The 27877-nt window shown below is 47.5% G+C and overlaps 1 protein-coding gene across 2 annotated transcripts; it reads left to right on the top strand.

Annotated features, from left to right (window-relative positions):
• Positions 1-1087: 1087 nt before the first annotated feature.
• Positions 1088-27579, top strand: uba2 (ubiquitin like modifier activating enzyme 2). 2 transcript variants are annotated; one of them, XM_033035907.1, is made up of 17 exons: positions 1088-1359; positions 3604-3687; positions 4106-4176; positions 8226-8290; positions 9507-9607; positions 12135-12256; positions 13055-13122; positions 13270-13391; positions 15152-15251; positions 16315-16478; positions 17186-17279; positions 20191-20303; positions 21260-21415; positions 22901-22997; positions 23995-24100; positions 25097-25233; positions 26378-27579. In XM_033035907.1, exons 1-17 carry the CDS (start codon positions 1222-1224, stop codon positions 26572-26574), a joined length of 1935 nt encoding a protein of 644 aa, XP_032891798.1. In that variant the 5' UTR covers positions 1088-1221; the 3' UTR covers positions 26575-27579. The 2 variants fall into 2 exon arrangements, with proteins under 2 accessions (XP_032891798.1, XP_032891799.1); XM_033035908.1 differs by having other exon boundaries at positions 1173-1359; positions 26384-27579.
• The last annotated feature ends 298 nt before the right edge of the window (positions 27580-27877 follow it).

Genomic DNA, 27877 nt, shown 5'->3' with positions numbered 1-27877 from the left:
AAGTTTCAGAAGTGATAAATCTGGCTGTAAAATTTTAAAATCGACAATGGTTCTCAAGTGGGTTTTTACATACAAAAAGAAAACGCCTTTGAAGCAAAATTTACAGCCAGATTTATCACTTCTGATACTTTTTAGATACCAAAGGAATCAAGAAAAACAAATAATGCCTTGCTGTTGGTTAAATGCAGTGAACAAACGCGATAATTCCAAATATTTTCAATTTCGATATCTGCACGGCCAATGTTCGCCAAGCACTTTAGCTGCTGTAGTCCCTTCAGCTCTCGCTTCTCTTTACCTACCTTCATTTCGCTTCACTTTTGGAATTCTGAAGTTGGGTACGTGTCTCACGCTTACCCCGATTTCCACAATTTTTTACAGCGCAAAAATTCAACATTTTGGCGGTTTTTAACAGGTAGGAAAGTACGCGTTTCGTGTATTAACAACATATACTGGAAGCTGCGATGTCCTCCAGATGGATTGAGCGGCTCCGTGCGTCAAGCCCTATGGCCCAGTGACCTTACACGCACACCCCCTATTGCCTGTATCGCAGGTGTTGGGTGAACCCGCTGCCGGCACCGGCAGGAGGCGCGGTGGCTGGAGGACCCGTCACTACTGCCGACAGGAGGCGATGCCCGCGGTGGCTGGAGGACCCGGTGCCGGTAGGCGGCGCGGTGGCTGGAGGACTCACTGCCGTTACCGGCAGGAGGCGCGGTGACTGGAGAATTCGCTTGCCAGTAGGTGGCGCGGTGGCTGGAGGACCCACTGCCGGTACTGGCTGGAGGACCCGTCACTACTGCCGACAGGAGGCGATGCCCACGGTGGCTGGAGGGCTCATTGCCGATACCGGCAGGTGGCTGGAGAATTCGCTTGCCAGTAGGTGGCGCGGTGGCTGGAGGACCCGTCACCATTGCCAGTAGGTGGCGCGGTGGCTGGAGGACCCGCTGTCGGTAGGTGGCGCGGTGGCTGGAGGACCCGCCGCCGTTGCCGACAGGTGGCGCGGTGGCTGGAGGACCCGCTGTCGGTAGGTGGCGCGGTGGCTGGAGGACCCGCCGCCGTTGCCGACAGGTGGCGCGGTGGCTGGAGGACCCGCTGTCGGTAGGTGGCGCGGTGGCTGGAGAACTCACTGCCGTTGCCGGCAGGAGGCGATGTCCGCGGAGGCAGCCGGAACCCTCGGCTTTCCCCGGCGAGCGCTGCCCGTGTCTGGGCCTCGGGCTGTGGAAGATGGCGCTGGTCGGGCCGGTCTCCCGCGCTCTGGCCGAGCGGTTGTCCAGCTGCCGGCTGTTGGTCGTGGGCGCCGGCGGCATCGGCTGCGAGCTCCTCAAAAATCTGGTGCTCGCCGGCTTCAGGGACATCGAGTTGGTAAGCGGGAGACACGGGGCGGCTCCGGGGGCGGGGAGGCCAGGCCCGGCGTGGGGCGCCGGCGGGCACCGAGATCCGGGCCTCTCCTTCGGCCTGGGGGCGTGGGCAGCAGGAGTAGAGCGGCCCGGGGAGTGGAGGCCTGGTTCTGCCCGGCTCTGAGCGCGGTGGGGGGCCCTGGGTCTGGGGTGTGTATCCGGGACCATGGGCTGGGCAGATGGGGATCCCTGTCAGGGGAGCGGGGTGAGCCGCGCCTCGGCTGATGTAGAAGGGTCGTGGAGAGATCTGCTGGGAATGGGGAGGTTTAGAGGGATATGGGCCAAATGCGGGCAGGTGGGTAGTGTAGTGTAGATGGGGCATCTTGGTCGGCATAGGCAACTTGGATTCCGTGCTGTGTGACTCGTTTGAAACTCTGGGTCAAGATGCATCTTTACGCCGATTTGGGTCAAGATCCTTTAGGCTGGAGGGTTGTTAGTTTTGGGGTGGGTGGATGAGCAGTGGGTTTGATGCTGAGGGTTGAATGCAGGAGCTGAAGGCCGGACTATTTCTTTATGTCCCAGTGAAGTGCCTATTAGAGTCATAGAATCGTACAGCACGGAAGCAAGCCCTTCGGCCGAACTCGTCCATATTGACAAGATGTTGCATCTAAAGTAGTCCCGTTTGGCCCATCTTCCTCTGGACCTTTCATATCCACCGTTGTGTCGTGGAAAACAATAATCAACAAGTGCTCTGCAAGAGTCCTTGAAGAGCACGGTTTACGTGTTTAAATGTGTTTAGTGAAAGCAGTTACTGGGCAGAATGCTGATCTCCCCTACTCTTCAAAGGGTAGCCATGAGAATCCTACAGTTCACGTCAAAGGGGAGATCAGAAAACATCAGGAAGGACTGGGTTTCAGAAGGAAGTCACAAGGGGAGACTGAGGTGGGGGGGGGGGGGGGTGGGGTTTGGGAAGTGATGGACATCAGCCCAGGGAGGCTGGAGAGGAATAAGAGGGTTAGGTAAGCCAGTGAAGTGCTTAATTGAGTAATTATTAAAATTGAGGATATATTAGATGCCTTGATGGGCATAATGGTGGATATAGCCGCAGGATCTTACAACCTATTCTATAGGTAGGGCAAGATATTTCTGGGTCTCCGACAGCTTAAAAATCTTTTGTGGGGCCTTGGGCTATGTGAAAGATTTTGGAAGATGGCTACAAAATTAAATGAGATAGACATAGACATAGAAAATAGGAGCAGGAGGAGGCTATTCGGCCCTTCGAGCCAGCACCGCCATTCATTGTGATCATGGCTGATTGTCCCCAATCAATAACCCGTGCCTGCATTCTCCCCATATCCCTTGAGTCCACTAGCCCCTAGAGCTCTATCTAACTCTCTCTTAAATCCATCCAGCGATTTTGCCTCCACTGCCCTCTGTGGCAGGGAATTCCGCAAATTCACAACTCTCTGGGTGAAAACGTTTTTTCTCACCTCAGTCTTAAATGGCCTCCCCTTTCTTCTAAGTGTAATTAGATGCTTAAATCATAAAGATACAAATGTGCTGGAGCAACTCAGTAGGTCAAGAAGCACCTCTGGAGAGCATGGATGGGTGACATTTCGGATCAAGACCCTTCTTCAGACAAGATGCTTAATTGACTTCATTAGCCTGGCTATATATTATTAAAACAGGGACTTTATAAAACGTTGGTTAAGCCAGGCTATAGAAAAGACACTGGAGAGGGTGAAGAAGAGATTCAGTGGGATATTACCTGAGATGGAGAGTTTCAGTTCAGAGGAGGGTTGTGTTTGTTTTCCTTGAAGCGGAAGAGGCTGAGAGAGGATCTGATTTGAGATGTGCGCAATTGTGATGGGCATAGGTAGGGTAGGTAGTTGCGTGTTCTACATGTGAGAGGGCATGGGTGTAGGCTCTGGGGTAAGTGGTTTAGATGAGATGTGAGGAAGATGTTTTTTCACCCAGAGGGTATTTGGAATCTGGGACAACTGCCCAAGGGGTGGTGGAAGGTATTGAGCACTCAAAGCCACTGGAAAACAAGATGAGCGTAAATGGGTACATGATGGTCGGCATGGCATTGATGGGCCAAAGACATGTTTCCAAGCTGTGTGACTATTAACGCTTGTGGATAGGCTGAATGGCCTCCATGTAGTACATTTTGTGACGAAGAAACCATTTAAATTAAATAATTTATTTAACTCCTGCACCATCTTTGGAACCGACAAAACTTTGTTTCTCTCCATCTTTACTCCTCTAGGTTGATTTGGATACGATTGACGTCAGCAACCTCAACCGGCAGTTTCTGTTCCAAAAGAAACATGTTGGAAAGTCAAAAGCTCAGGTATGATTTGCCATCATCTTTAAGATTATAAGAGACCCAGGTGAGGCCACATTTTGAGCACTGTATAGTTCTGGCCTCCCATCTGTTGGAAGGGGGTCATTGTTGGAAAGGGTGCAGAGGAGATTTACCAGAATGTTACTGGAGCTTGAATTATGGCGATAGGCTGGGAGTCTTTTCAGCATGGACAAATTGGGCTGAGGGGTCTGTTTCCACTTTGAATTACTCTGACTCTTAAAGACTTTAAATGACTCTTAGCTGGATGAACCAATTTAACTTGGCAGAAAGGTCAGTAGTGAGGGAGATATACTCACCCTGGAAAATGAGCAGACGAGTTGGGCTTGATGGCTTGTTCTATCCTGCAGCACATCTGTGATTGGTTTGGATGCTGCTTTTGACCCTGTATTTATTTGGTTTGCAGGTGGCTAAGGAGAGTGCCCTACAGTTCTGTCCTGAGGCTAAGATTACTGCTTATCACGACAGCATCATGAAGTAAGTCGCATTTTTTCTGGGTAAGCAACAATTGGAGTCAAGGAATGAAAATCAAGCAACAAACACAGCAGATGCTGCAAATCTGAAATAAAAAAACATTAGGCCAGACAAGTTCAGTCAAGAGAGGAACATTTGGGTCGGGACCCATTATCAGAGCTGGAGAAAAGAGAAAAATAGGTTATCTCTTTCCAGAGATGTTGCCAGACCTGGTTGTATTTCCAGCACTTTTTGACTCTTAATTAGAGTCATTTATTTTAAACCGATGATTAGGCTCCTGAGCTACATGAGAAAGAGAAGAATGTTCGTCAATCTGAAAGGTGTGACTGTGCTTTGGGTTCCAGTACCTCACTGCTTCTCTCTCAGATCAGGGTAGCTCCCACCAAGAGAAAGAAGTATGTGGTGTCACATGTAACTTTCAGAACACCCCAACGCTTTGCATCAAAGGAAGGTTTTTACGGTGAAAGATTTGGCTGTACTAATCTGCTTCCCACTGCAGTAATGTAAAAAGAAAGTAAAGTATTGATCAAATGATTCATATAAAGGGAAATAGATGCTGCGCAGAATTTCATGTGTGGGAATTATGTAATTCTTCGTCTTATCTGAAACCCTCCTATAGGGCAACACAGGTTGTTGGCCTGTGTCTTGTGTTCGGGCATTAACCATATGGATGTATATGTTCAATGGGTGATAGCGGCACTAAGTAGAAGAGTGTCTTTATTAATGCAGTTGGTTTCTGGAACACCCTGGCCCAGTAGTTGCATTGCACAGCCAAATATGAGCAATTAACAGACACTTAGACAGGTACATGGATAGACAATAGGTGCAGGGTAGGCCATTCGGCCCTTTGAGCCAGCACTGCCATTCACTGTGATCATGACTGATCATCCACAATCAGTACCCCACCCCGTTCCTGCCTTCTCCCCATATCCCTTGACTCCGCTATCTTTAAGATTTCTGTCTAACTCTCTTGAAAGCATTCAGAGAATCGGCCTCCACTGCCTTCTCAGGCAGAGAATTCCGCAGATTCACACCTCTCTAGGTGAATTTTTTTTTCCTCATCGCCGTTCTAAATGGGCTACCCCTCATTTTTAAACTGTGGCACCTGGTTCTGCACTCCCCCAACATCAGGAACATGTTTTCTGCCTCTAGCGTGTCCAATCCCATAATAATCATATGTTTCAATAAGATCCCCTCTCATACTTCTAAGTTCCAGTGTATACAAGCCCAGTCGTTCCATTCTTTCAGCATATGACAGTCCAGCCATCCTGGGAATTAACCTTGTGAACCTATGCTGCACTCCCTCAATAGCAAGAATGTCCTCAAATTTGGAGACCAAAACTGCACACAATACTCCAGGTGAGGTCTCACCTGGGCCCTGTACAACTGCAGAAGGAACTCTTTGCTACTATACTCAACTCCTCTTGTTATGATGGCCAACATGCCATTAGCTTTCTTCACTGCCTGCTGCTCCTGACTTTTCTTTTTGCTTCTAGGTTTATTTAATGTAAATGTAATTTAAATTTAAATGTTAACAGCTGCTGTGTTGTAATTCAAACCCACGTTTCTGAATGAATGGTCCAGATCTCCGGCTGCCGGTCTAGTAACTAAACAACTACACTGAATTAATTTCCACATACCTCGACTCCGTCCAATCCCTCCCTACCTATGTCCAGGACACCTCACACGCTCTTCGATTCTTCAATAACTTCCGTTTTCCAGACCCCACTCCCTCATCTTTACTATGGGTGTCCAGTCACTCTACACCTCCATCCCCTACCAGGAAGATCTTAAAGTCCTGCGTTTCTTCCTCACCACAGAACCAGCCAATTTCCGTCTACTAAAACTCTCCTCTGCCTAGCACAACTGGTCCTTACCCTCAAAAACTTCGACTCCTCCCACTTCCTCCAAATCTAAGGCGTAGCTATGGGCACTCGCATGGGGTCCAGTTATGCCTGCCGCTTTGTAGGGTACGTCTAACAATCACTGTTCCATGCATACACTGACCCTATCCCTGAACTCTACCTCGGCTACATGGACAACTGCAATGGTGCTACCTTCTGCATCCATGCAGAACTCGCTGACCATCAACTTCACGACCGATTTCCATCCTGCACTCAAAATCACTTGGATCATCTCTGACATCTCCCTACCGTTTCATGATCTCACTGTATCCATCACATGAGATAGACTATTGACCAATTCTCCTACAAACCCACTGACTCCCATAGCTATCTAGACTGCACTTCTTCGCACCATGCTTCCTGTAAAGGCACTATCCCCTACTCCCAATTCCACCGTCTACGCTATATCTGCGCCCAGGATGAAGTTTCCCATACCAGGGCATCGGAGAGGTCATTCTTTGGGAAATGGGGGTCCCCCTCTTCCATTATTGATGAGGCTCTCACTAGGGTCTCCTCATTATTCCGCAGCTCCGCTCTTGCTCCCCCTCCTCCCATTCGTAACAAAGTCAGTCCCCCTTGTCCTCAACCTTTCACCCCATCAGCCGACGCATACGGCATATAATCCTCCAACATTTTCACCACCTCCAATGTGATCCCACTACTGGCCACATCTTCCCATCTCCACTGCTTTCTGCAGATACCGCAACTCCCTGGTCAACTCGTCCCTACCCACGCAAACCACCCGCTCCCCAGGTACTTTCCCCTGCAACTGCAGGAGATGCAACACCTATCCCTATACCTCCTCCCCAGAACAGTTTTTTCAGGTGAGGCAGACGTTCACTTGCACCTCCTCCAACCTCATCTACTATATCCGCTCTTCCAGGTTTCAACTCCTGTATAGACCAAGCGCAAGCTCGGCGATCGTATCGCTGAACACCTCTGCTCAGTCCGCCTTAACCTACCTGATCACCTGGTTGGTCAACACTTTAACTCCCCCTCCCATTTCCAATCTGACCTTTCTGTCCTGGGCCTCCTCCATTGTCAGAGTGAGGCCCAGTACAAATTGGAGGAACAACACCTCATATTTCACTTAGGTAGCTTACACCCCAGCGGTATGAACATTGACTTCTCTAACTTCAAATAGTCCTTGCTTTCCCTCTCCATCCCCTCCCCCTTCCCAGTTCTCCCACCAGTCTTACTGTCTCCGACTACATTCTATCTCTGTCCCGCTCTCTCTCCTGACTCTCAGTCTGAAGAAGTGGCTTAATTCGAAACGTCACCCCTTCTCTCCAGAGATGCTGCCTGTCCTGCTGAGTTACTCCAGCATTTTGTGTCTACCTTCGACTACACTCACTATCCCCTTCCCAAAGGCATCTGGGTGTGGGCAATTAATGCTGATTCCAAAATACAAATCAAAAGTGCTCAAAATACTTAGCATGTCGGGCAGCATCTGTGGAGAAAGAAATATAATTCTGCTGTAAGCTAATCAACCTAAAACTTGAACTTTATTTATTTTCCAACTTTAGCCTCGTGAACTTTACCCTCTTCAGTCAGAATCTGTGGAATTCATTGCAACAGATGGCTGTGGAGGCCGTCCATGGGTATTTTTAAGTTGGAGATTGACAGGTTCTTGATTAGTAAGGGTGTCGGGTTATGGGGAGAAGGCAGGAGAATGGGGTTATTAGGGAAAGATAGGTCAGCCATGATTGAATGGCGGAGTATACTTGATGGGCTGAATGGCCTAATTCTGCTCCTAGAACTTATGAACACATTGCTTATTATTTCTGGCATGTTCTGTTTTGCGTTTCAGACTTGCAGCGTCTGAAATGTTCTTCCCATGTTGCTTCCATCTCAACTATGAATGACCATGGTAGTGTAGAGATATGAATTGAAACAACCCAAAACAGATTGTGTTTTCCTAATCTAAATGCATTCCAACTGAACCAACAAATTCTCTTAGAATTAACTCAGCGTCCACTGAATCAAATAATAACAATCATTACAATTTGTCTGAAACAGACGTTTGTGCATATTGAGGCACACAGAATTTAATGTGAAAAAAACATTCACGTTAAACTCTCTCAACAGTGTGAATTTGTTTTTATTTCTACTAACCGATTTTAAAAAATCATTTGTTTTTCTTTGCAGCCCAGATTATAATGTGGAATTCTTCAGACAGTTTACGCTTGTGATGAATGCTCTAGATAACAGAGGTAAGGATTCCCGGGCCTTGTGCTCTTCTAGTTTTAAGACAAATAAATTTGACCGATATCTGGAGATTTAGAGGGAAGTGGGCCAATGCCATCTTGGTCGGCATGGGCAATGTGGGCCGAAGGGCCTGCTTTCGAGCTACACAGCTCTATGATAAAGCGATGGATGCTAGGCATAGTCATTAATTTAGACGGTATGTGTGGGATTATTTTTGTTAAATGTAATTTGACTGCACAAATGCTGAAATTCTAAGTACATTACAATCACCATAGCATCAGGAAGAGGCCTGTCAGCCTGCCCAGGGAATTTCCCAGCTAATTAGATCATTACTGATCTGTGCCATATCCCATTCACCAGCCATTGGTCTTCATTTTCATTTGCTTACCTTGCCAACAGCAGTATATTAATCATAATTGGTCTATTAATAATCTGTTCTTGTGATGTTAAGAGAATGTTGGTCAGGACACCGGGGAACATTCTCCTGCATTTCTTAGAACACCATAAGACGTAGGAGCAGAATTGGGCCATTGAGTCTACTCTGCCATTCAATCATGGCTGATCTATTTTTCCCTCTCAACCCCATTTTCCTGCCTTCTCTGGTTAACATTCAACGCCCTTACTAACCAAGAAGCTATCAATCTCCGCTTTAAAAATACCAAATAACTTGGTATTCACCACCACCTGTGGCAAAGAATTCCACAGATGCACCACTCTGCACTTGCCAAGGAAGGTATATGTCCAGCTGAGAGAACATAATAGAAAACAAGTAGGCCTTGTCACCCACACCCCAATGGTAGATTAATGGTAGACCGCTATAGTGTGCCCCTAATGTCATTCTGGGGGGGCTCATGGGATTAGAAAGAGTCTATGTCACAGGGGCTATTGTATGGGTGATGAGATTGATCTGAGAGACAGAATGAATTTGATGGGCCAAATATCATAAGGCAGCACCTGTGGAGGGAATGAACAGACAATGTTTTGGGTCGGGACCCTTCATACTCAGATTTGTAGAAGACTGAAGAAGGGTCCTAGAGGGAGTGTCACCTGTCCATTCCCTCCACCGACGCTGCCTGCCCCGCTGAGTTCCTCCAGCACCATGTGGTTTGCTCAAGATTCCAGCGTCTGCCATCTCTTGTGTTTCTGGAAACAGCAGCTGATGCTTCACGGTTGCGTTTTCAGATCCCTGATGAGATGAGATTGTTTTTATCTATTTTTCAGCTGCCCGTAACCACGTGAATAGAATGTGTTTGGCTGCTGACATTCCTCTGATAGAGAGCGGCACTGCTGGGTACCTTGGCCAAGTCACTGTCATCAAAAAGGTACTACGTCTGGCTTGTGTTTTGTAACAGTCGGTGTATCAGTCAAAAAACTCCTCTGTTTACCCATCACAAAATGTTGCCTCTGATTGGCATATGAGGATGTTGCCAGGTCTAGAGTGCTTGATCTACAGGGAGTGGTTGGGCAGGCTAGGACTTTATTCCTTGGAGCACAGAAGGATAAGGAGCAATTTTGTAGTGGTGTTTCAGATCATGATGGGAATCGATAGGATGCAAGCATGGAGTCATTTACCCAGGATATGAGAATCAATAACTAGAGGACATAGGTTTATAGTGAGTGAGGATGGATATAATAGGAACCTGCGGGGCAACTTTTTCCACAAAGAGAGTGGTGGGTATATAGAACAAGCTGCCAGAGGAGGTAGCAGGGGTAAGTACTATAACAACATTTAATAGACATTTGGGCAGGTACATGGATAGGAAAGGTTCAGTGGGATATGGGCCAAATGCGGTATGGGAACTAGCCTGGAATGGGCATCTTGGTCAGCATGGATGAGTTGGGCTGAAGGGCCATGTTTCTGTGCTGTATGACTCTGAGTAAAGACAGCCCTTCATTATTCGGTACGAGCAATAGTAGCCTGCATGAGCATTGGTTGAATTAAGTTAGATGCTGATGAGCAAGTAAGCACTTAATCGACAATTCATATTAGGAAAAAAGCAAAGTCCTGCAGGAACTCAGTGGGTCAGTCAGCATCTGTGGAAGGAATGGACATGCAATGTTTTACATTGGGATCCTTTCTTCCCCATCTGACTCATCTGCTAAATCAACCTTTCCTCACCTGTAACCGCCTATCACTTGCCAGGCTTTGCCCCACCACACCTCTCTTTCAACTTTCTCCCCCAGCCTTCTACTACATCTGAAGAAGGGTCCCGACCTGAAACATCTCTGGAGGACATGGACCAGTGATGTTTCAGGTCGGGACCCTTCTTCAGGTGGAGTAGAAAGCTGTTGCCCGACCTGCTGAGTTCCTCCAACACTTGGTGTTATGCTCATGAAACTATCATTTGCAGTTCCTTGTGTCTCCTTTATCCGGGTTAAATTCAGCTAAATTAAATGCCCCCTTACCAGTTAAGTGGGCTGAGTTTAGACTAAGTCCTTTCATTATCCTGTATCTGCACAACGTGGACGGCTCGATTGTAATCATATGTAGTGTTTCCGCTGACTGGATAAACACAACTGCGCTCCAAAGAATAAAGCCCTAACTTGTTCAACCTTTCTCTGTAACTTAGTTGCTGAAACCCAGGCAACATTCTAGTAAATCTCCTCTGTACTCTCTCTATTTTGTTGACATCCTTCCTATAATTAGGCGACCAAAATTGTACACCATACTCCAGAATTGGCCTCACCAATGCCTTGTACAATTTTAACATTACATCCCAACTTCTATACTCAATGCTCTGATTTATAAAGGCCAGCACACCAAAAGCTTTCTTTACCACCCTATCTACATGAGATTCCACTTTCATGGAACTGTGCACAGTTATTCCCAGATCCCTCTGTTCCCCTACATTCTTCAATTCCCTACCATTTACCATGTACGTCCTATTTTGATTTGTCCTGCCAAGATGTAGCACCTCACACTTATCAGCATTAAACTCCATCTGCCATCTTTCAGCCCACTCTTCCAACTGGCATAAATCTCTCTGTAGACTTTGAAACTCTTCTTCATTTCCCGCAACCCCACCTATCTTAGTATCATCTGCATACTTACTAATCCAATTTACCACACCATCGTCCAGATCATTGATGTACATGACAAACAACAGTGGACCCAACACAGATCCCTGTGGCACCCCACTCGTCACTGGCCTCCAACCTGACAAACAACCATCCACCATTACTCTCTGGCATCTCCCATTCAGCCACTGTTGAATCCATCTTGCTACTCCACCATTAATACCCAACCATTGAACCTTCTTAACCAACCTTCCATGAGGAACCTGGTCAAAGGCCTTACTGAAGTCCATATACACAACATCCACTGCTTTACCCTCATCAATTTCCCGAGTAACATCTTCAAAAAATTCAAGAAGATTAGTTAAACATGACCTTCCAGGCACAAATCCATGTTGACTGTTCCTAATCAGACCCTGTTTATCCAGATGCTTATATATATTATCTCTAAGTATTCTTTCCATTAATTTGCCCACCACTGACGTCAAACTAATAGGTCTATACAACAAAAAGCTTTTCACTGTACCTTGGTACACGTGATAATAAGCTAAACTAACTAATTAACTCTGGGCTAAGATGTAAATTGGTCTCAACCATGAGCAATCTCAGCATTTTTATTGAACAAAAACACTGCTGTAACTTGAGTGGCCCCACAGTTAATACCCTTGTATGTCAGGGTCTCGCCTGCATCTCTTTCTCAGTGTTGTTGCTTTCCTCCAGTGTTTTACATTAGTTTTCATTTTCAGACAACAGTGGAGGCAGGTTGAGTAAGAGTTTGGGATCTGGTCTGATGCTGGGGATATTAAACCGTTGTTGTTAATTGTCTTTGCGCAGGGCGTAACGGAATGCTACGAGTGCCAACCTAAACCGACACAGAAAACATTCCCAGGCTGCACAATCCGAAACACTCCTTCAGAACCCATCCACTGCATCGTGTGGGCAAAGTACCTGTTCAAGTAAGCAGCAGTGGTGTGCAGCATTGTCTCACTCACTCCCTGGAACACATTTAAAAAGAGACAAGCATTGTATGTATGAATGTGGCTTGAAACAAAGTGTAATGGATGCAGCCAATGGATTCCTGCTTCTGTGAGGAATTGTGCATGATAGACACATTGCAGAGAGTTGTAGATTTAGCCCAGTCCACCACAGAGGCTAGACTCCCCACCATCAACTCCATCTGTGCTTCGCTGCCTCGGAAAGCAGCCAACCTGATCAAGGATCACTCACACCCCGGTCACTCCCTCTTCTCCCTTCTCCTGTCGGGAACAAGAGACAAATGCTTGAAATCACATACCACTAGATTCCGGAACATCTTCCCTTGTGTTATCAGACTGGGTTTGATCACATCAGTTTGGGTGGCGCAGTGGTGCAAGTAGAGTTACTGCCTTACAGCGCCAGAGATCAGGGTTCAATCCTGACGACCGGTGCTGTCTGTACGGAGTTTGCATGTTTTCCCTGTGACCTTGTGGGTTTCCTCTGGGTGCCCTAGTTTCCTTGCACATTCCAATAACATGTGGGTTTGTAGGTTAATTGGCTTCTATAAAAATTATCCCAATGTGTGGGATAGAACTAGTGTACGGGGTGATTGCTGGTCGGCGTGGATTCGGTGGGCCATAGGGCCTGTTTCTGCGCTGTATCTCAAAACTAAAGTAAAAAGTAAGAGAGGATTTGGAGTTTTGTAGAGCAGAGTGGGTTTGACTATTGGGAGTACATCTTCCAAATGGGCCTGTCGATATTTTCTGTTCTTTCCTTAGCCAGTTGTTTGGAGAGGAAGATGCGGACCAGGAGGTATCGCCCGACACGGCTGACCCAGAGGCTGCCTGTAAGTACACGCGGGGCCCTTGCCATACTTCCTCTTAACGTCACCTGTAGTAACCTACAGAGAGAGACGTCAGCCTTGCCAGCTGCAAATCCTGAGGCAGACTCCAGGGCTTTCAGCCGCATTAAATGTCTTTGCATTTGTTGGCAGGGGAGCTGTCAGATGCAGTGGCGAGGGCAGGAGCTTCCAATGAGGATGGTGGCATCAAACGTGTTTCCACAAAGGACTGGGCCAGATCCACGGGGTATGATCCTGTCAAAATATTCAACAAGGTATCGTCACTGAGATTCTTGCAGCCTCATTACACGGTGAACCGTCGTCAGGAGAAGGTGTAGAGGTGGCAACTGGTTCCATGGTCGGGGTTTGAGCTCCTGAACCAGTTGGGCCCGGTGGATATGGGGTCGTTCCATCCTAATGTCCAGCGATTCATTCGCCGGGATCTCCCCGTTCCACCAGCTCGTCACTCTTGACGGGACTGAAGTTCCATGGCCTGATCTGCTGCAGGAGATGGGCAGTAGATTTGCTTCCGTATACGGGCAGAGAGCATCCTTGACAGGGGATGGAACTCGTGCTGTGCTCTGGTTGAGAACAACTGTCCTCTTTCTGTGCTGTAACCATTCTATGAAACTGTTGGTATTAATCCTCGGTCTCCTTGAACTTGGTGTATCGCCGGTTTCATGTTGAGCTGAGGCAAGGGGTGCAATTATTCAGGGTTTAATGGTGGCAGAGGTTCAACTAAAGATTATCCGTCCATTGCAGCCACGATTCCTCACTGCCTTGCATGACGGACACAACCGCTGTTATCCACCCTCGGTCTCACTGATTAGAACACGTTGGGAATCTGGCTTCCCACCACCACTATACACTGCACACACGGGCTTCCCATGGCCACTATGCACTGCACACACAGGCTTCCCATCACCAGTACACTGCACACACAGGATTCCCATGGCCACTATATACTGTAGACACAGACTTCCCATGGCCAATATACACTGTAAACACAGGCTTCCCATGGCCACTATACACTGCACACACATGCTTCTCACCACCACAATACACTGCACACACAGGCTTCCCATCACCGGTACACTGCACACACAGGATTCCCATGGCCACTATATACTGTAAACACAGACTTCCCATGGCCACTATGCACTGCACACACAGGCTTCCCATCACCAGTACACTGCACACACATGCTTCTCACCACCACAATACACTGCACACACAGGCTTCCCATCACCAGTACACTGCACACACAGGCTTCCCATGGCCACTATGCACTGCACACACAGGCTTCCCATCACCAGTACACTGCACACACAGGATTCCCATGGCCACTATATACTGTAAACACAGACTTCCCATGGCCACTATGCACTGCACACACAGGCTTCCCATGGCCACTATACACAGTACACACAGGCTTCCCATCACCACTGTACACTGCATACACAGGCTTCCCATCGCAAAACGTTGGTATTGGTTTATTATTGCCATGTGTACTGAAATGCAGTGAAAAGCTTTGTATGTGTGCTATCCAGTCAAATCATACCGTACATGACTATAAAAGGTAGTGCAAAAAGATAAATAGATAAACTAGAGTGCAGAATATAGTGTTACAGTTGTAGAGAAAATGGAGATTTTTTAAATGTATTCTAGTATGAGGTAGGGACTACATCGTAATTTATAGAAGGACTGTATAGTAGTTTGATAACAGCAGGGATGAAGCTGTTCCTGAAACTGGTGGTATGTGCTTTCAAGCTTTAGTATCATTGCCCAATGGGAGAGGGAGTAACTGGGTTAGAAATGCCCCTTCGTTATGTCGGCTGTTTTTCAGAGACATCGTGAAGTATAGATGCAGGCAATGGTGGGGAGGCTGGTTTATTTAATAGAGTGGGCTACATCCACATTTCTCTACACTTGAGCATTATGTTATCAGAAAAATGAGATGTTATTAAACTTCAATTCAAATTTCAGATTCTTTAGGCGATGAGTGAACAATCTTCACATACTGATTCTTTTGCAGCTTTTCAGAGATGATATAAAGTACTTACTGACAATGGACCAGCTGTGGCGCAAAAGGAAAGCTCCTGTGCCACTGGACTGGACTGCTGTAGAGAGAGTTGGTAAGTCTGCAGAAGGAAATAAACAGTAAGCTTGCCAGCATCACCCAGAAATCCCCTTCAGTTTGGCTCTGTGGCAGATACAGGGTGTGTCTGATCCAGGGTGCTATCCAGTCAAATCATAACATACATGACTATAACAGGTAGTGCAAAAAGAAAAATACCAGGGTTTAATTAACGTAAAGCAATACATTCCAGAAACAGCCTCATATCCTCTTAACTCCTTCCTATCCATATCAGTCCAAATGCCCTTTAAAACTTGAGATCATATTTTCTCCTGGTGCCGGGATGTGTTAACTCCAATCAACGTGTTGCAGCTATCGAAAGGTAGCAAGGATTCTGTAGTGGAACAGTCAGGGGGCAGGTGGGTGTTAGTTTAGCTTAGTTTACTCAAAGATTGGTGTACCCAAAGGTTGATGAATCAAGTAGCAACTCTCGCATCAACCTTTGGATGCACCAATCTGCTCCCTAGGACCTGTAGAATCCTCGCTTCCAAACAAGCACTGCAATAACACCCTATGCAAGGGTATAACATATATTAAATAAAATATAAACGCACAATGCATGTACATAGAATATATAAAATAACAACACACACTGCAAGGACATAAAATCCAAAAGCACGATTATGATGCCGAGGCTTTATAAGACACTGCTTAAACTACATTTGGAGCATTGAGAGCAGTTTTGGGCCCTCTACAATGCATTCAGGAAGTATTCAGACCCCTTCACTTTTTCCACATTTTGTTACGTCACAGCCTTACTTTAAAATGTATTAAATTATTTTTTTTTATCATCAATCCAATCTACACACAATACCCCTGAATGAAGAAGCGAAAACAGGCGTTTAGAAATTTTTGCAAAGTTTTTGAAAATAAATAACTGGAGAATGATCCCAGGGATGATTGGGCACACATGATGAGTGTGTGATGGCTCTGGGCCTGTACTCGCTGGAGTTTAGAATGGGATCTGATTGAAACTGAATGAATAATGAAAGGCCTGGATAGAGTGGATGTGGACAGGTCTTCTCCCTCCACTGTGTAACGGTGTTGTTTGTGTCGATTAGAGATGGGCTCGTCCCTGCAGCAACCGAGCGCCTCTCCGACCGGCCTGAAGGACCAACAGGTCCTGGACGTGAGGAGCTACGCACACTTGTTTGCGCGAAGTGTGGGTCACCTCAAAGCTCGTCTGGCGGAGAAGGGGGACGGAGGGGAGCTGGTCTGGGACAAGGTCAGAACGAGTTCTTGTCATGGTTGTTTTCTGAACGTTAACCAGTGTTTATTGCTTTTAATTAATTAGTTCAGGTTATTTGACTTGGAGACCGAATTAACATTTCCACAGAAGAAGGAAACAATCCTGAATGGGTGATCGGTTGTTGGTGTGGGGTGAAGGGCCTGTTTCCATACTGTATATTTTAATGTCAATCGTCATCTCCGTGTTCATGGATGCCCCCTAACCTGATGTTGGGAAGTTGTCCACCCCTAACACAGGACCAGAGTAGTAAGCCGAGCGGTTTGGATGCAGCATCAGAACCTCTTTCACCAGCCGTTGCTGCTGCCAGACGGAGAGGCAGTCAGCAACCGCTGGGCATGAGGTGGTGATAACTGCAGGGGTACACGCGCTACCAGGCGAGATATCATAGAGCGTGAGGACAGAGGAGGCCGTGAAGATGGTGGGGTGTTCAGAGATATGGTAACAGAGTTCCGAATTCTGCGATATGGGGGCTAATCAGGGACTAATGTAGGTCTGTAGGCATGGAGCGATCTGATAGGTTACGATCTGGGTGCTTTGGGTAACCCCTGACCGATGGAGGAACGGAGGCCACAGGAACATGCTGGAGTGCGGAGATGGTGCCTGGGCTGTGTGTATACAGGGCATTGCCTGCTCCTGAACTAATGGCCGTCCCTTTAATCTGTGTGCCTTGGTTGTGTCCCCAGGATGATGCACCAGCCATGAACTTTGTGACTGCTGCTGCCAACCTGCGAATGCACATCTTCAGTATTAACATGAAGAGCAAGTTCGACGTGAAATGTAAGGTTTGCACGTTAAAGCTTAGTTGCCAACGTATTCTCTGTCTTGAATCACCTTGCTGTTATGCCTTTGATGTTGATCGTTGAATAGCTACGACTGCAGGAACGCTGCCTGACGCCCCTCTCTCTTTGCCCTTGAATGCCAAGGTCATCAATCCCTGTCAGAATAGCCAGGGACACTGTGTGAGGAGCAGGTTAAGAACACTTTAGGAATTGGATCAGACACCCACTGCCCTCGTGTTTCAGCACTGCTCCTGAAAACATGTTTAAAATGATTGCCGGTGTTTCTTGTCGCTGGGATGTGACACCACTGGCATTCATTGTCCATCAGTAACTGTCACTGCGCTTCAGAGGCAAGTTCGAGTCAACCACATTAGTGGGTCTGGAGTCACATATACATCAAACCTGTACGCGAAGCAGATTTACACTGAGCCCGATATTCTACACAATCATCCCTTGCCTTTCTCCTCAGAGTTCTCCAGCAGATTAATTGTTGTTCTAGATTCCAGCATCTGCGGTCTCCTGCGACTCCAACCCTGTCTCTGAGATCAGGTCACCAGCCACCCTCGTCCACAATGGGTGATTGTCACAACAGGAACTGAACACTGCATTGTTCACCAAGCTACCTTCCAAATGAAATGTTAAACTTTGCCAGATCCTCTTCTTGAAACACACCTACAAGATCCCACTGTACCCTTTTGGAAATGTGTTCTTCCCGGTGTCTTGGGTCAACAATTATTCTCTCAATCGACATGACTAAAGTAGATGTGTAGGAAGGAACTGCAGATGCTGGTTTATACTGAAGATGGACACAAAGTGCCGGAATAACTCAGTGGGTCAGGAAGCTTTTCTGGAGAAAAAAGATGGGTGATGTTTCGAAATGTCACCCATTCTTTTTCTCATGAGATGCTGTCTGATCTGCTGAGTTACTCCAGCACTAAACTGCAAGACGTCTGTTGGTCAGACAAGTTTAGCTTTTATGAGTTTGTTATTGTCACGTGTACCGAGGTACAGTGAAAAGCTTTTTTTACACGCTCTCCAGTCAGCGACAAGACTATACATGATTACAATCAAGCCGTCCACCGTGTACAGATAGCATAGTTAGTGTACGAAATGCTGCTGTTGAAAATGGGCTATGTATATAAAAGGAATATATGTGCAAAGATAAATACTCTGTAGAAGAGGCAGTGTTTGTGGAGAGAGAAAAACAAAGATCTTTCTCAGAGTTGAAGATGTCTTTCTTGCATTTATGTATACAACCTGATTACTTGGACCAGTTGGTGATCAAGCAATGGTTGTCTAGCAAAGAATTAATACGCGGGAGAAAGTCGAGAGCTCGTAAACACTGTGCTGTGCCAGCAGATGGCAGCACTAGACTGATGGACAAATGCCTCTGCTGGACTCTGTACTGGTGCAGGGAGCTCTCGTAGCTGGTGGCCAGCTCCACTGTTCCTTTGGTGGAAGCATTGAGTGGAAGTCAGAGAGGGAGAGAACAACAACTGTTTCCTTGGTGCCGTAAAGGCATACAGCTGTACAGCACAGGATCAGGCCCTTCAGCCCGCCATGTCCATACCAACTAATTTGGCGTATTGGGCCTGTCCTTGATTCTGTTGGCTGCTTTCATTTCAGGTCAATGACCATTCATCATAACCGAGAGATGTTACGAGGCGATGCACCATCTGTTGCATTTGGCCCCTATCCCTTTACATGCTTCCTGTCATATATACAAATATATTTTGAAAATCATAATTGTATCCGCTTCTATAGCTTCCTCTGGCAGCTCATTCCAGATATGGACTACCCTCTTACTGGAAAAGTTGTTCCTGAGGTCCCTCTTGAAAACTTTCCTCTCGCCTTAAGCATGTGCACTCGAGTTTTAGAATCCCTGGGGAAAAAGACTGTTCACTTTATCCATGCCCCTCGTGATCTTGTACACCCCAATAAGGTCACCGCTCGGCCTCCTGCACTCCAAGATAAAGAGTCCAAAGATAGGTGCAATTAGTGAATTCCGCTTGTCTTGGTTGTCGTACAGAAACATTTCACCCCTCCATCCATGTTAACCATCAAGACCCTATCGTGCTAATCCCATTTTCCAGCCCTTGGCCTAGAACTTGCTATGTTTTAGTGATCTAACTGCTTGTCTAGATATTCCTCACACATTGTGAGATTCTCTGCCTCCATTAGCTCCTTGCAGTGTGTACCAGGTGGGAGCAGGGAATACAGAGTCAGGTGTCTTCCTATAATGGCCCTTTGGGAAGTGACGACTGGTTTGGTTGGGATTTGTTCTGTAGTTGGCCAGGCTGTTGGCCTCATTGTCCAAGGTCAGCAGTGAAGAGAAGACTCTGTCAGAGTTTTAAAGCACTCATTGTCCCTGGAACTGAACCCCAGCAACAATTCCTTTGGCAGTGAATTGGGAGCGACACTCTCATGATCAAACACAGGCTGCACGGTGGCGCAGAGGTAGAGTTGCTGCCTCACAGAGCCAGAGACCCGTGTTCGATCCGGAATACGTGGGCTGTCTGTACGGAGTTTAAACATTCCATGACCATGAGGGTTTTCTTCAGGTGCTCCAGTTTCCTCCCACACTCCAAAGATGTACAGGTTTGTAGATTAATTCGGCTTTGGTAAAAATTGTAAATTGTCCCTAGTGTATTGGGTAGTGTACGGGATTGCTGTTCTGCGTAGACTCAGTGGGTGGAAGGGACTTTCCGTGCTGTATCTCTAAACTAAATTAAACTAACAAAGGTCTAGTTGGTTGTGGTGAAAAGCTGCAGCAAACTTTGTGTCCCTGTGTTTTGGATCAGCAGGTTTGTTAATTCATTAATTTACTCCAGCACTTTGTTTCCTTTTATGTAAACCAGCATTGGCAATTCCTTATTTCTACTTTTGTTAATTTGCCTCCTTGCTCTTAGCCATGGCAGGCAATATCATCCCGGCGATCGCCACCACCAACGCAGTCATCGCTGGCCTTATCGTTTTGGAAGGACTGAAGATTCTCTCAGGCAACATGGAGCAATGCAGGACAGTGAGTTTTGGGAGAAGTGGCGCAGTGGGGAGGATGGAGAAAGAGCCACTGGGTGGCTCAAGTCTACTGTGTGGAGCCCTCTAGTGGGGTCTCCAGCCACTGGGAGCTTCCTTCTTCAGTAGGGTCTGGGACAGAATGATCGTGGTACAAGTGTGGCGAATGATGTGGACGCTGGGAGAACATGAATGTGATAGATATCAGTATTGGTTTTTTATTGTCATCTGTACCACGATACAATGAAAAACTTGCTTTGTGTGCTATCCATTCAAATCATACTCCACAAGTATAATCAAACCATGCAGTACAGGCAAAGGGAGTGCAAAGAGAAAATACCAGAGTGCAGAATAAAAAGTACAGATAAAAATAGTGTCAGGTCCGCAATGAGGTAGATTACGTGATCAGGAATATATCCTAGCTTATGGGAAGATGCTATTGCTGTATCCAGTGGTGGGTGCTTGCAAGCTTTTGTATCTACTGCCCAATGGGGAGAGGGGATAGGAGGGAATGACAGGGGTGTGAGTGGTTCTTGTTTGTGTTGACTGCTTTCCCAAGGCAGTGTGAAGTGTAGATGGAGTCGATGAAGGGATGCTGGTTTGTTTGGACTGGGCTACATCCACAACTCACTGCAATTTCTTGTAGTCTTGCCACATTGAGCTGTGGTGCATCTCGATGGGATGCTTTCTACGCTGCATCTGTCGAGGTTGGAGACGTTGAACTTCCTTACACTATTGAGGAAGTCGAGGCATTGCTGTGCTTTCTTGGCCACAGCTGGTCATGTAAGGGGCTGAATAGCCCTCTACCACCTGTGTGCAAGTCTGTGGACCAACCAAATCATCCTGCCTCCATCACGTTCTAGACCGTTCTGTTTCTCTGGAGTGAGCGTTATCATTTCTTAGCTGTACATGGAAGCCCTGGTTCCCTCTGTCACTTTTAACCGTTGGCTTTGATGTTGGCAGATCTTTCTGAACAAGCAGCCAAATCCGCGGAAGAAGTTGCTGGTGCCATGCACCCTGGACCCGCCGAATGCCAGCTGCTACGTGTGCTCCATCAAACCCGAGGTGACCGTCAAGCTCAACACCCACCGCGTCTCCGTCCAGATGCTGCAGGACCGGGTAAATCTCTTGCACTTCTCTCACAACATGGGGGTGCCCGAGAGTGTGGCCAACACTAACCCCCCCCCCCCCCTCCACTGCCAGCCCCCTCACCCGTCTGTCCCATGTACAGGTTGCCCACAATCTCACTCAACAGCACATCAGGCTTGAGTGGGTGTGTACACACCATTCACCACACAAACCTCTGTGCCACCCGCTGTCATAGAGGGTCTCAGCCCCAGGTTCGATCCTGACGTTTGGTGCTGTCTGTGTGGAGTTTGCACGTTCTACCTGTGACCGCATGGGTTTCCTCCGGTTTCTTCCCACATCTCAAAGACGTGCAGGTTAATTGGCTAACCTATTGGCTCCCACTTAGTAAACTGATAGGTTAATTGGCCTCTGTAAACTGTCCCTAGTGTGTAGGGAGTGAATGAGAAAGTGGGATATATAGAACTAGTGTGTGAATGGGTGATTGATGGTCAGCACAGACTAGGTGGGCCGAAGGGCCTGTTTGTATCACTAAATCTCTAAAATGTACAGCACAGGCACAGGACTTTCGATCCATCTTATCCATGCCGACTGTTAACATACTGGGCAGGTCTCACTTATCTGCATTTGGCTGGTGCCCTCTAAACCCTTTCTATTCTGATAACAAAGTTGTAGCTTACCCAAACTGCACACACACAGTATTATCCATCGCCACAGAGAAGATACTACATTTTGTTCCTCCACTGCAAACTTTTTTATGTTAACACCTCACAGCTCCCTGTTGCCCTCACCAATACTCCACCCCTTCCCTGAGACCACAGCCTTGAGTCTTACTCCCAAACCTGCAAACACCTTTCATCTTGTCCGCAATTTCCCACTAAGCCAAGTCACGCTGCACCTTCCCCCTCTCCACCTCCCCCCCTCTCCTTAGCTCCCATCCAGATACCCTCTGTATGGGAAACATTTCCCTTGAGATGGAGCCACAGGGAACTGCAGGTGCTGGAATCCTGAGCAATAATCAGTGCTGGGGAAACAACGGGTCAGGCAGCATCTGTGGAGAAAATGGACAGGCAACATTTTCGGTTGGGACCATTCTTTCCCTTTAGATCTTGTCTGAACCCCTGACTCCTCATTGTAAACCAACACCCCACTGTGGGGATAAGGTTCCTACTCTATCTTAAATGCCCCTCATAATTCTATATATCTCTGTCAAGGCAGCCACCTCTGCACCAAAGGCGACAAACTAAGCCTGTCGCTTCTGTCCATATAACTGCAATGCCTCCAGAAAAACAAGAACCTGGTGAATCTCCGCACCCTTTCCAGCACAATCGCATCCTTCCAATAAACCGTCCCCTAGAAATGGTGCCATCGGTTTAGATTTGCCGTGCTCACTTTCTGACCTTTCTAGTTTGGGCGGTGACTCAATTCTCCCAGCATGTGGATGTCTGGGGTGTAAAACTGTTGGCTCCACGGAGAACATTCTCCTGTGTTAACGGCTGCTTCTCTGGATTTGCTCAGATCTTGAAGGATAAATTTGGAATGGTGGCTCCTGATGTTCAGATAGAAGACGGCAAGGGAACAATCCTCATCTCCTCAGAGGAGGGAGAAACTGAAGGTACGTACATGTTCCCAGTCTCTCCTGACCGGATCAGAGGGTCATGGGTTCACGTTTCTGCTCCAGGGACAACGATTGGGTTGATAGTCTGAAGAAGGGTCTCTACCCGAAACGTCACCTATTCCTTCGCTCCATTGATGCTGCCTCACCCGCTGAGTTTCTCTAGCATTTTCGTCTACCTACGATTGGGTTGATCTGTCCCAGCCTTGACGAAACAATTGAGATCCGCAACACACGATGAATGACACAGCTGATGCCTCGCAGCGCCGGAGACACTGGTTCAATCCTGACATCAGATGTTGTCTGCGGATATTTGCACATTCGCTCTATGACCGCATGCGTTTCCTCCGGGTGCTCCGGTTACCTCCCACATCCCAAAGACGTGCAGGTCTGTAGGTTAATTGACACACTGTAAAATGCCCCGAGTGTGCAGGGAGTGGATGAGAAATTGGGATAACAAAGAACTAGTGTGAACGGGTGATCGATGGTTGCCGTGGACTTGGTGGGCGGAAGGACCTGTTTCCATGCTTTATCTTTCACTCTCTTGGGTGGGTGTGAAAGATCTCGCCCTGCTGTTGATATGTTGAAGAACAGGGAGTTTTAACCAGTACTTATTCCTTCGTGGACATCACCAAATAGGATTCTTTGGCTGCTCTCTGGGGAGTTTGCTATCCATCACTGGTTCCACTGTTGCAACAGTGGCGATGTGCGACGCTTGCAGAGTTTAGCGATGAAGAATCCTGACTGACCGTGTAGCTGTGCACAACGCTGAGATTAAGGTGTTGGCTGAGCAAAGGCTGGGCTTTGGGTGCTGTACCTGACGGATCTCTGGTGGTCACATGTTCAATCAATAATGTTTTATTATTAATGTTTAATGTTTTATGTGTCATTCCTAACTCACTGTATGTCGTTGTCACTTGTGGGCGGAGCACCAAGGCAAATTCCTTGTATGTGAATACTTGGCCAATAAACTTATTCATTCATTCATTCTTTGCAGCAAACAACAACAAGAACCTCGCTGAGTTTGGTATCCGTAACGGCAGCCGTCTACAGGCTGACGATTTCCTACAAGACTACACTCTGACCGTCACGCTTCTGCACAGGTGAGAATCCCTGCCCTCACTGCTCCATGTGGCACGAAGCTCAAACGGTTTACGTGAAACATCCTATCTCAGCGGCGTTCCCTTCCCTTGTGCCACGAGGTATGTCTGCTCACCCACTGGTATATCATTGGTGTGAGCTGAGAGCAAAAATGAGTTTATTATTGTTATTATTACCTGAGGTACAGTGAAAAGATTTGTCTTGCATGCTATCCTTTCAGATCACATAAATATAATCAAACTCGGGTACTCAAATAGGTAGTGCAAAGGGGAAGATACAGAATATAGTTCTCAGCATTGTAGCGCATCAGTTCCATAGACAATGTCCGCAATGGGGTCGAGGTGAATTGGACAGTAACCTAGCTTATGGTAGGACTGTTCCGATGCCTGATAACAGGGAGGGGGAGAAGCTGTTCCTGAGTCTGGCGGTGCGCGCTTTCGAACTTCCATACCTTCTGCAGGATGGGAACAGGGAGCAGAAGGAATGACTGGGGTGGGACAAGTGAAGTGGAGGTGATGATGTGGATTCTGGGGTGGATGATGGACCAGGCTCCATCCACAACTCTGAATTTCTTGGGGTCTTGGACAGAACTGTTCCCAAAGCAAGCAGTGATGCAATCTGACGGTATGCTTTTTACGATGCATCTGTATAAGTTTGTAGTCACTGGAAAGGTGCTGAATTTCTTCAGTCTTCTCAGGAAGTAGTCTTCTTGGCTATCACATTAATGAGTCATGGACCGCACACAGATATCACAGTTAGTCATGGCCTTGTCCAGTTTGTCCCAATTGAGACAGCAGGTCCACAGCTCTCTGATGAGCAGCAGATTCTGAGGGAAACCCAACGGGTGAACTGAACGTGGACTTACGTAAGCAAGTTCCTCAATGCGACGTGGAGCAAGTGTTTGTTGACGAAGCATGTGGCTGGTGATAATTCCTGGTTTATAATGGACCCCGCGGGCCGCTGACCTGTTCCTTGTCTTCTGTTTTGGCCGCTTGAAGTGAAGATCTGGAGAAGGACGTTGAGTTCGAGGTGGTCGGAGATGTCCCAGACAAGGCGTCTCATCGGCTGAGCGAGGAAGATGGCAAGGTCATCACCAACGGCAGTGACGATGGGGCCCAGCCATCCACGTCCAGAGGTAACGCGTCACCCTCCCGTTGGAGCAAGCAGGCTTTTGCCTTTACCCTGTCAGCCTCTCCCAGCCCAGTGACTACCCTTCTCTCCTCATCCCTCATGATCCCTGGGCAAGTGCACTTGCATGCTCGCATGCTCCCCACGGGGCAATCACCTCATTCCATCCGCCGCCTTCAGCATGAGTGTGGCCTTCACTACAGAGGCAGCAGCTCTAGTTCTAGAGGGTCACAGCAAGGCTTTCTCTGCACTTCGAGAGGTCGAATGTAAGGGGACATTACCCAATTAATGCAGTTAACAGCGTTGATGTACAGAGGAATCTTGAGGTCCCTCTCCTTGAAGTCCACAGCTCCCTGAAAGTGTAATCAATCAGTCATCAGATTTGGGCAGACAGTGGCGCAGCGACAGAGCTGCTACCTTACAGCGCCAGAGACCCGGGTTCAATCCTGACTACGAAGTTTGTCTGTTCTCCCTGAGACTGCGTGGGTTTTCTCTGGGTGCTCCCACATTCCCAAGATGTACGCTACAATAGAACTTTATTTATCCCAGGAGGGAAATTAATTTGCCAACAGTCATAAAAAAGCACAAAATACGTGAAACATGAAAGTAAAGTGACGAATGGTAAGACTTTGCAGATGTGCAAAGATTGAGGAAGTGGGGGGTCAGTCTCAGTCTACCCCACGACAGAAGGAAACAACCCAAATTAGTGTTTAAAAGACTCCCCTACCGTGAGAAAACCTACTCATAATTTTATAAATATATCATGTCACCTCTTTGCTTCAGGGGAAACAGTCCCAGCCTGATCAGTCGCTCCTTGTAACCCAAACCCTCCCATCCAGACAACATCCTTGTGAATCTTATCAGCACAACCTCTATCTTAATCACATATTAGATTTAGAAAGAAATTGGACCAGATTTCAGGAGAGTGGGGTGTTGTGGACCTGGGTGGGTCCAGTCCTCTCCTCGTTGTACTCTGGTGGTGCTGCCAGTACCAGGCACGGTGCCTGGTACCTCCTTATGGTCGGTCTCTTGTGTTGCCGATACCAGGCATTGCCTCACCCTCAAGTGGCTTGGTGGGTCCAGTCCCTCCCTATGTTGTACTCTGACGTTGCTGCCTCTCCCTCCCTGTCTAACGCTGCCCCCTTCCCCAGCTGCAGAACAGGATGACGTGCTGATCGTCGACTCAGACGAGGAGATGCCCTCATCCAGCGGAGCCGAGGGTGATGGCGAGAGCCGCAGCCTGAAGAGGAAGTTGGAGGAGGAGGCGGGAGGCGGAGGCGGGGTGAAGCGGAGGTGTACCGAGCAGCAGGAGGAGGAGGAGGACGAGGACGTCATCACTCTGGACTGAGGGGCCGGTTGGTGCCACATGGTGCTGACGCTTAGACCCGGGGTGGGGGTGGTTAGTCGAGTAGGTGGGGGTTGGCACGGCAATGTTTCAGACAGAGGGAGCTGAGTGACAGGTCCCAGCCTTAAACTATCAGGTCAAAGCCGCAGGGTGGGGAGGGGGATGGGCAGATGCCAGGGGCAGCTCAGAGGGGCACCCACTCAATGGACCGGGCACTCATGCCCATAACATCGCTGGTATAACTCAGCACTCACATCTTTGGGTTCGCTCCTCAATAACTGCTCCCTAGCATCAGCTCAACCTGCCTCCCCTCCCCATCTCGACTCTGAATCTACTTATAAATCTCGCTGTTGATAAAGTATTAAACGTTCCTCTTTGTATAACTTAAGATCAAACAGCGATGTGTTTTGTAAATTGCTGTAAACACTTAATTTCTCCCCCAGCCCTGTTTGTACTTCCTGAACATTGGAGCCTCTTTTATCAGTTCCAGGGGCCGTTCCTCGTGTCTTGTTACAGTTTGTAGTTATTTATATGTGACTTTTGTATAACACAGATATCTTGTTCGTAACTTGCGCAAACCCCGACAATTGTGTGTGGGTTGTGAGTGGGATGGCGAGCGACAGGGTTGTGTGTGTGCAGTGACCTGGAGGTGTCTGACTGTGACATCCCTGGCTGGCTGTGACTCGGGCTACACGCCATACGTACCCAGGCGTGGTTGGGGAGCAAAAGGATCAGGGCATTTTCAGGGCAGCAGTTGACAGATTCCACAGGGAGAGGAGGGGAAAAACCGATTGGAATTTGCAACTGCACTGTTGTGCATCCAGTACTGATCTGATCAACCTGTTCGATGTTTAGAGAGATACATTGCAGTGTTGCTGGAAGTATTTTTGTAGCAAATTGACATTGTTGTTTCATTACAGTTTTTTTTGTATCCGAATCGACTATAAACATAAGGAAAAGCTTTGTTATGAATGGCAGTTTTCCTGATTAAAACATTCATTGTGTAAAGTCCCCGTCTCTTCTCACTGAATCAAAGGTTTAATGGTTTGGTTTGTTTATTGTCACGTGTACCAAGGTACAGTGAAAATCTTGTTTCCTTTCCAAATCGAATCATACTATGCATGTGTACAGTCAAGACACACACAAGTACAACAGGTAGTGCCAAGAGAAAAATACCAGAGTGCAGAATATAGGGGTTGGGGGAGGGAAAAGGAAGCAGAATGAGAGGTGGGGGTGGGAAATGGCCAGTCAAGTGATAGATGGATATAGGTTGGGTTGGCAGATGGGTGAGTGGCTGCAGTACTTG

Source organism: Amblyraja radiata, chromosome 17 (genome assembly GCF_010909765.2).
Source record: "Amblyraja radiata isolate CabotCenter1 chromosome 17, sAmbRad1.1.pri, whole genome shotgun sequence".
NCBI classification, from domain to species: domain Eukaryota; kingdom Metazoa; phylum Chordata; class Chondrichthyes; order Rajiformes; family Rajidae; genus Amblyraja; species Amblyraja radiata.
The sequence above is the reverse complement of the archived record's forward strand: the minus strand, read 5'-3'. Positions and strand labels throughout refer to the sequence as shown.

What these genes read in the sequence shown, in the direction of transcription:
- uba2 (XM_033035907.1), top strand. Translation starts at nt 1,222, where the DNA reads ATGGCGCTGGTCGGGCCGGTCTCCCGCGCTCTGGCCGAGCGGTTGTCC. An exon ending in TATCACGACAGCATCATGAA is followed by an intron (nt 4,177 to 8,225) that starts GTAAGTCGCATT and finishes TTTTCTTTGCAG; the next exon opens with CCCAGATTATAATGTGGAAT. An exon ending in GGGAGCTGGTCTGGGACAAG is followed by an intron (nt 16,479 to 17,185) that starts GTCAGAACGAGT and finishes TTGTGTCCCCAG; the next exon opens with GATGATGCACCAGCCATGAA.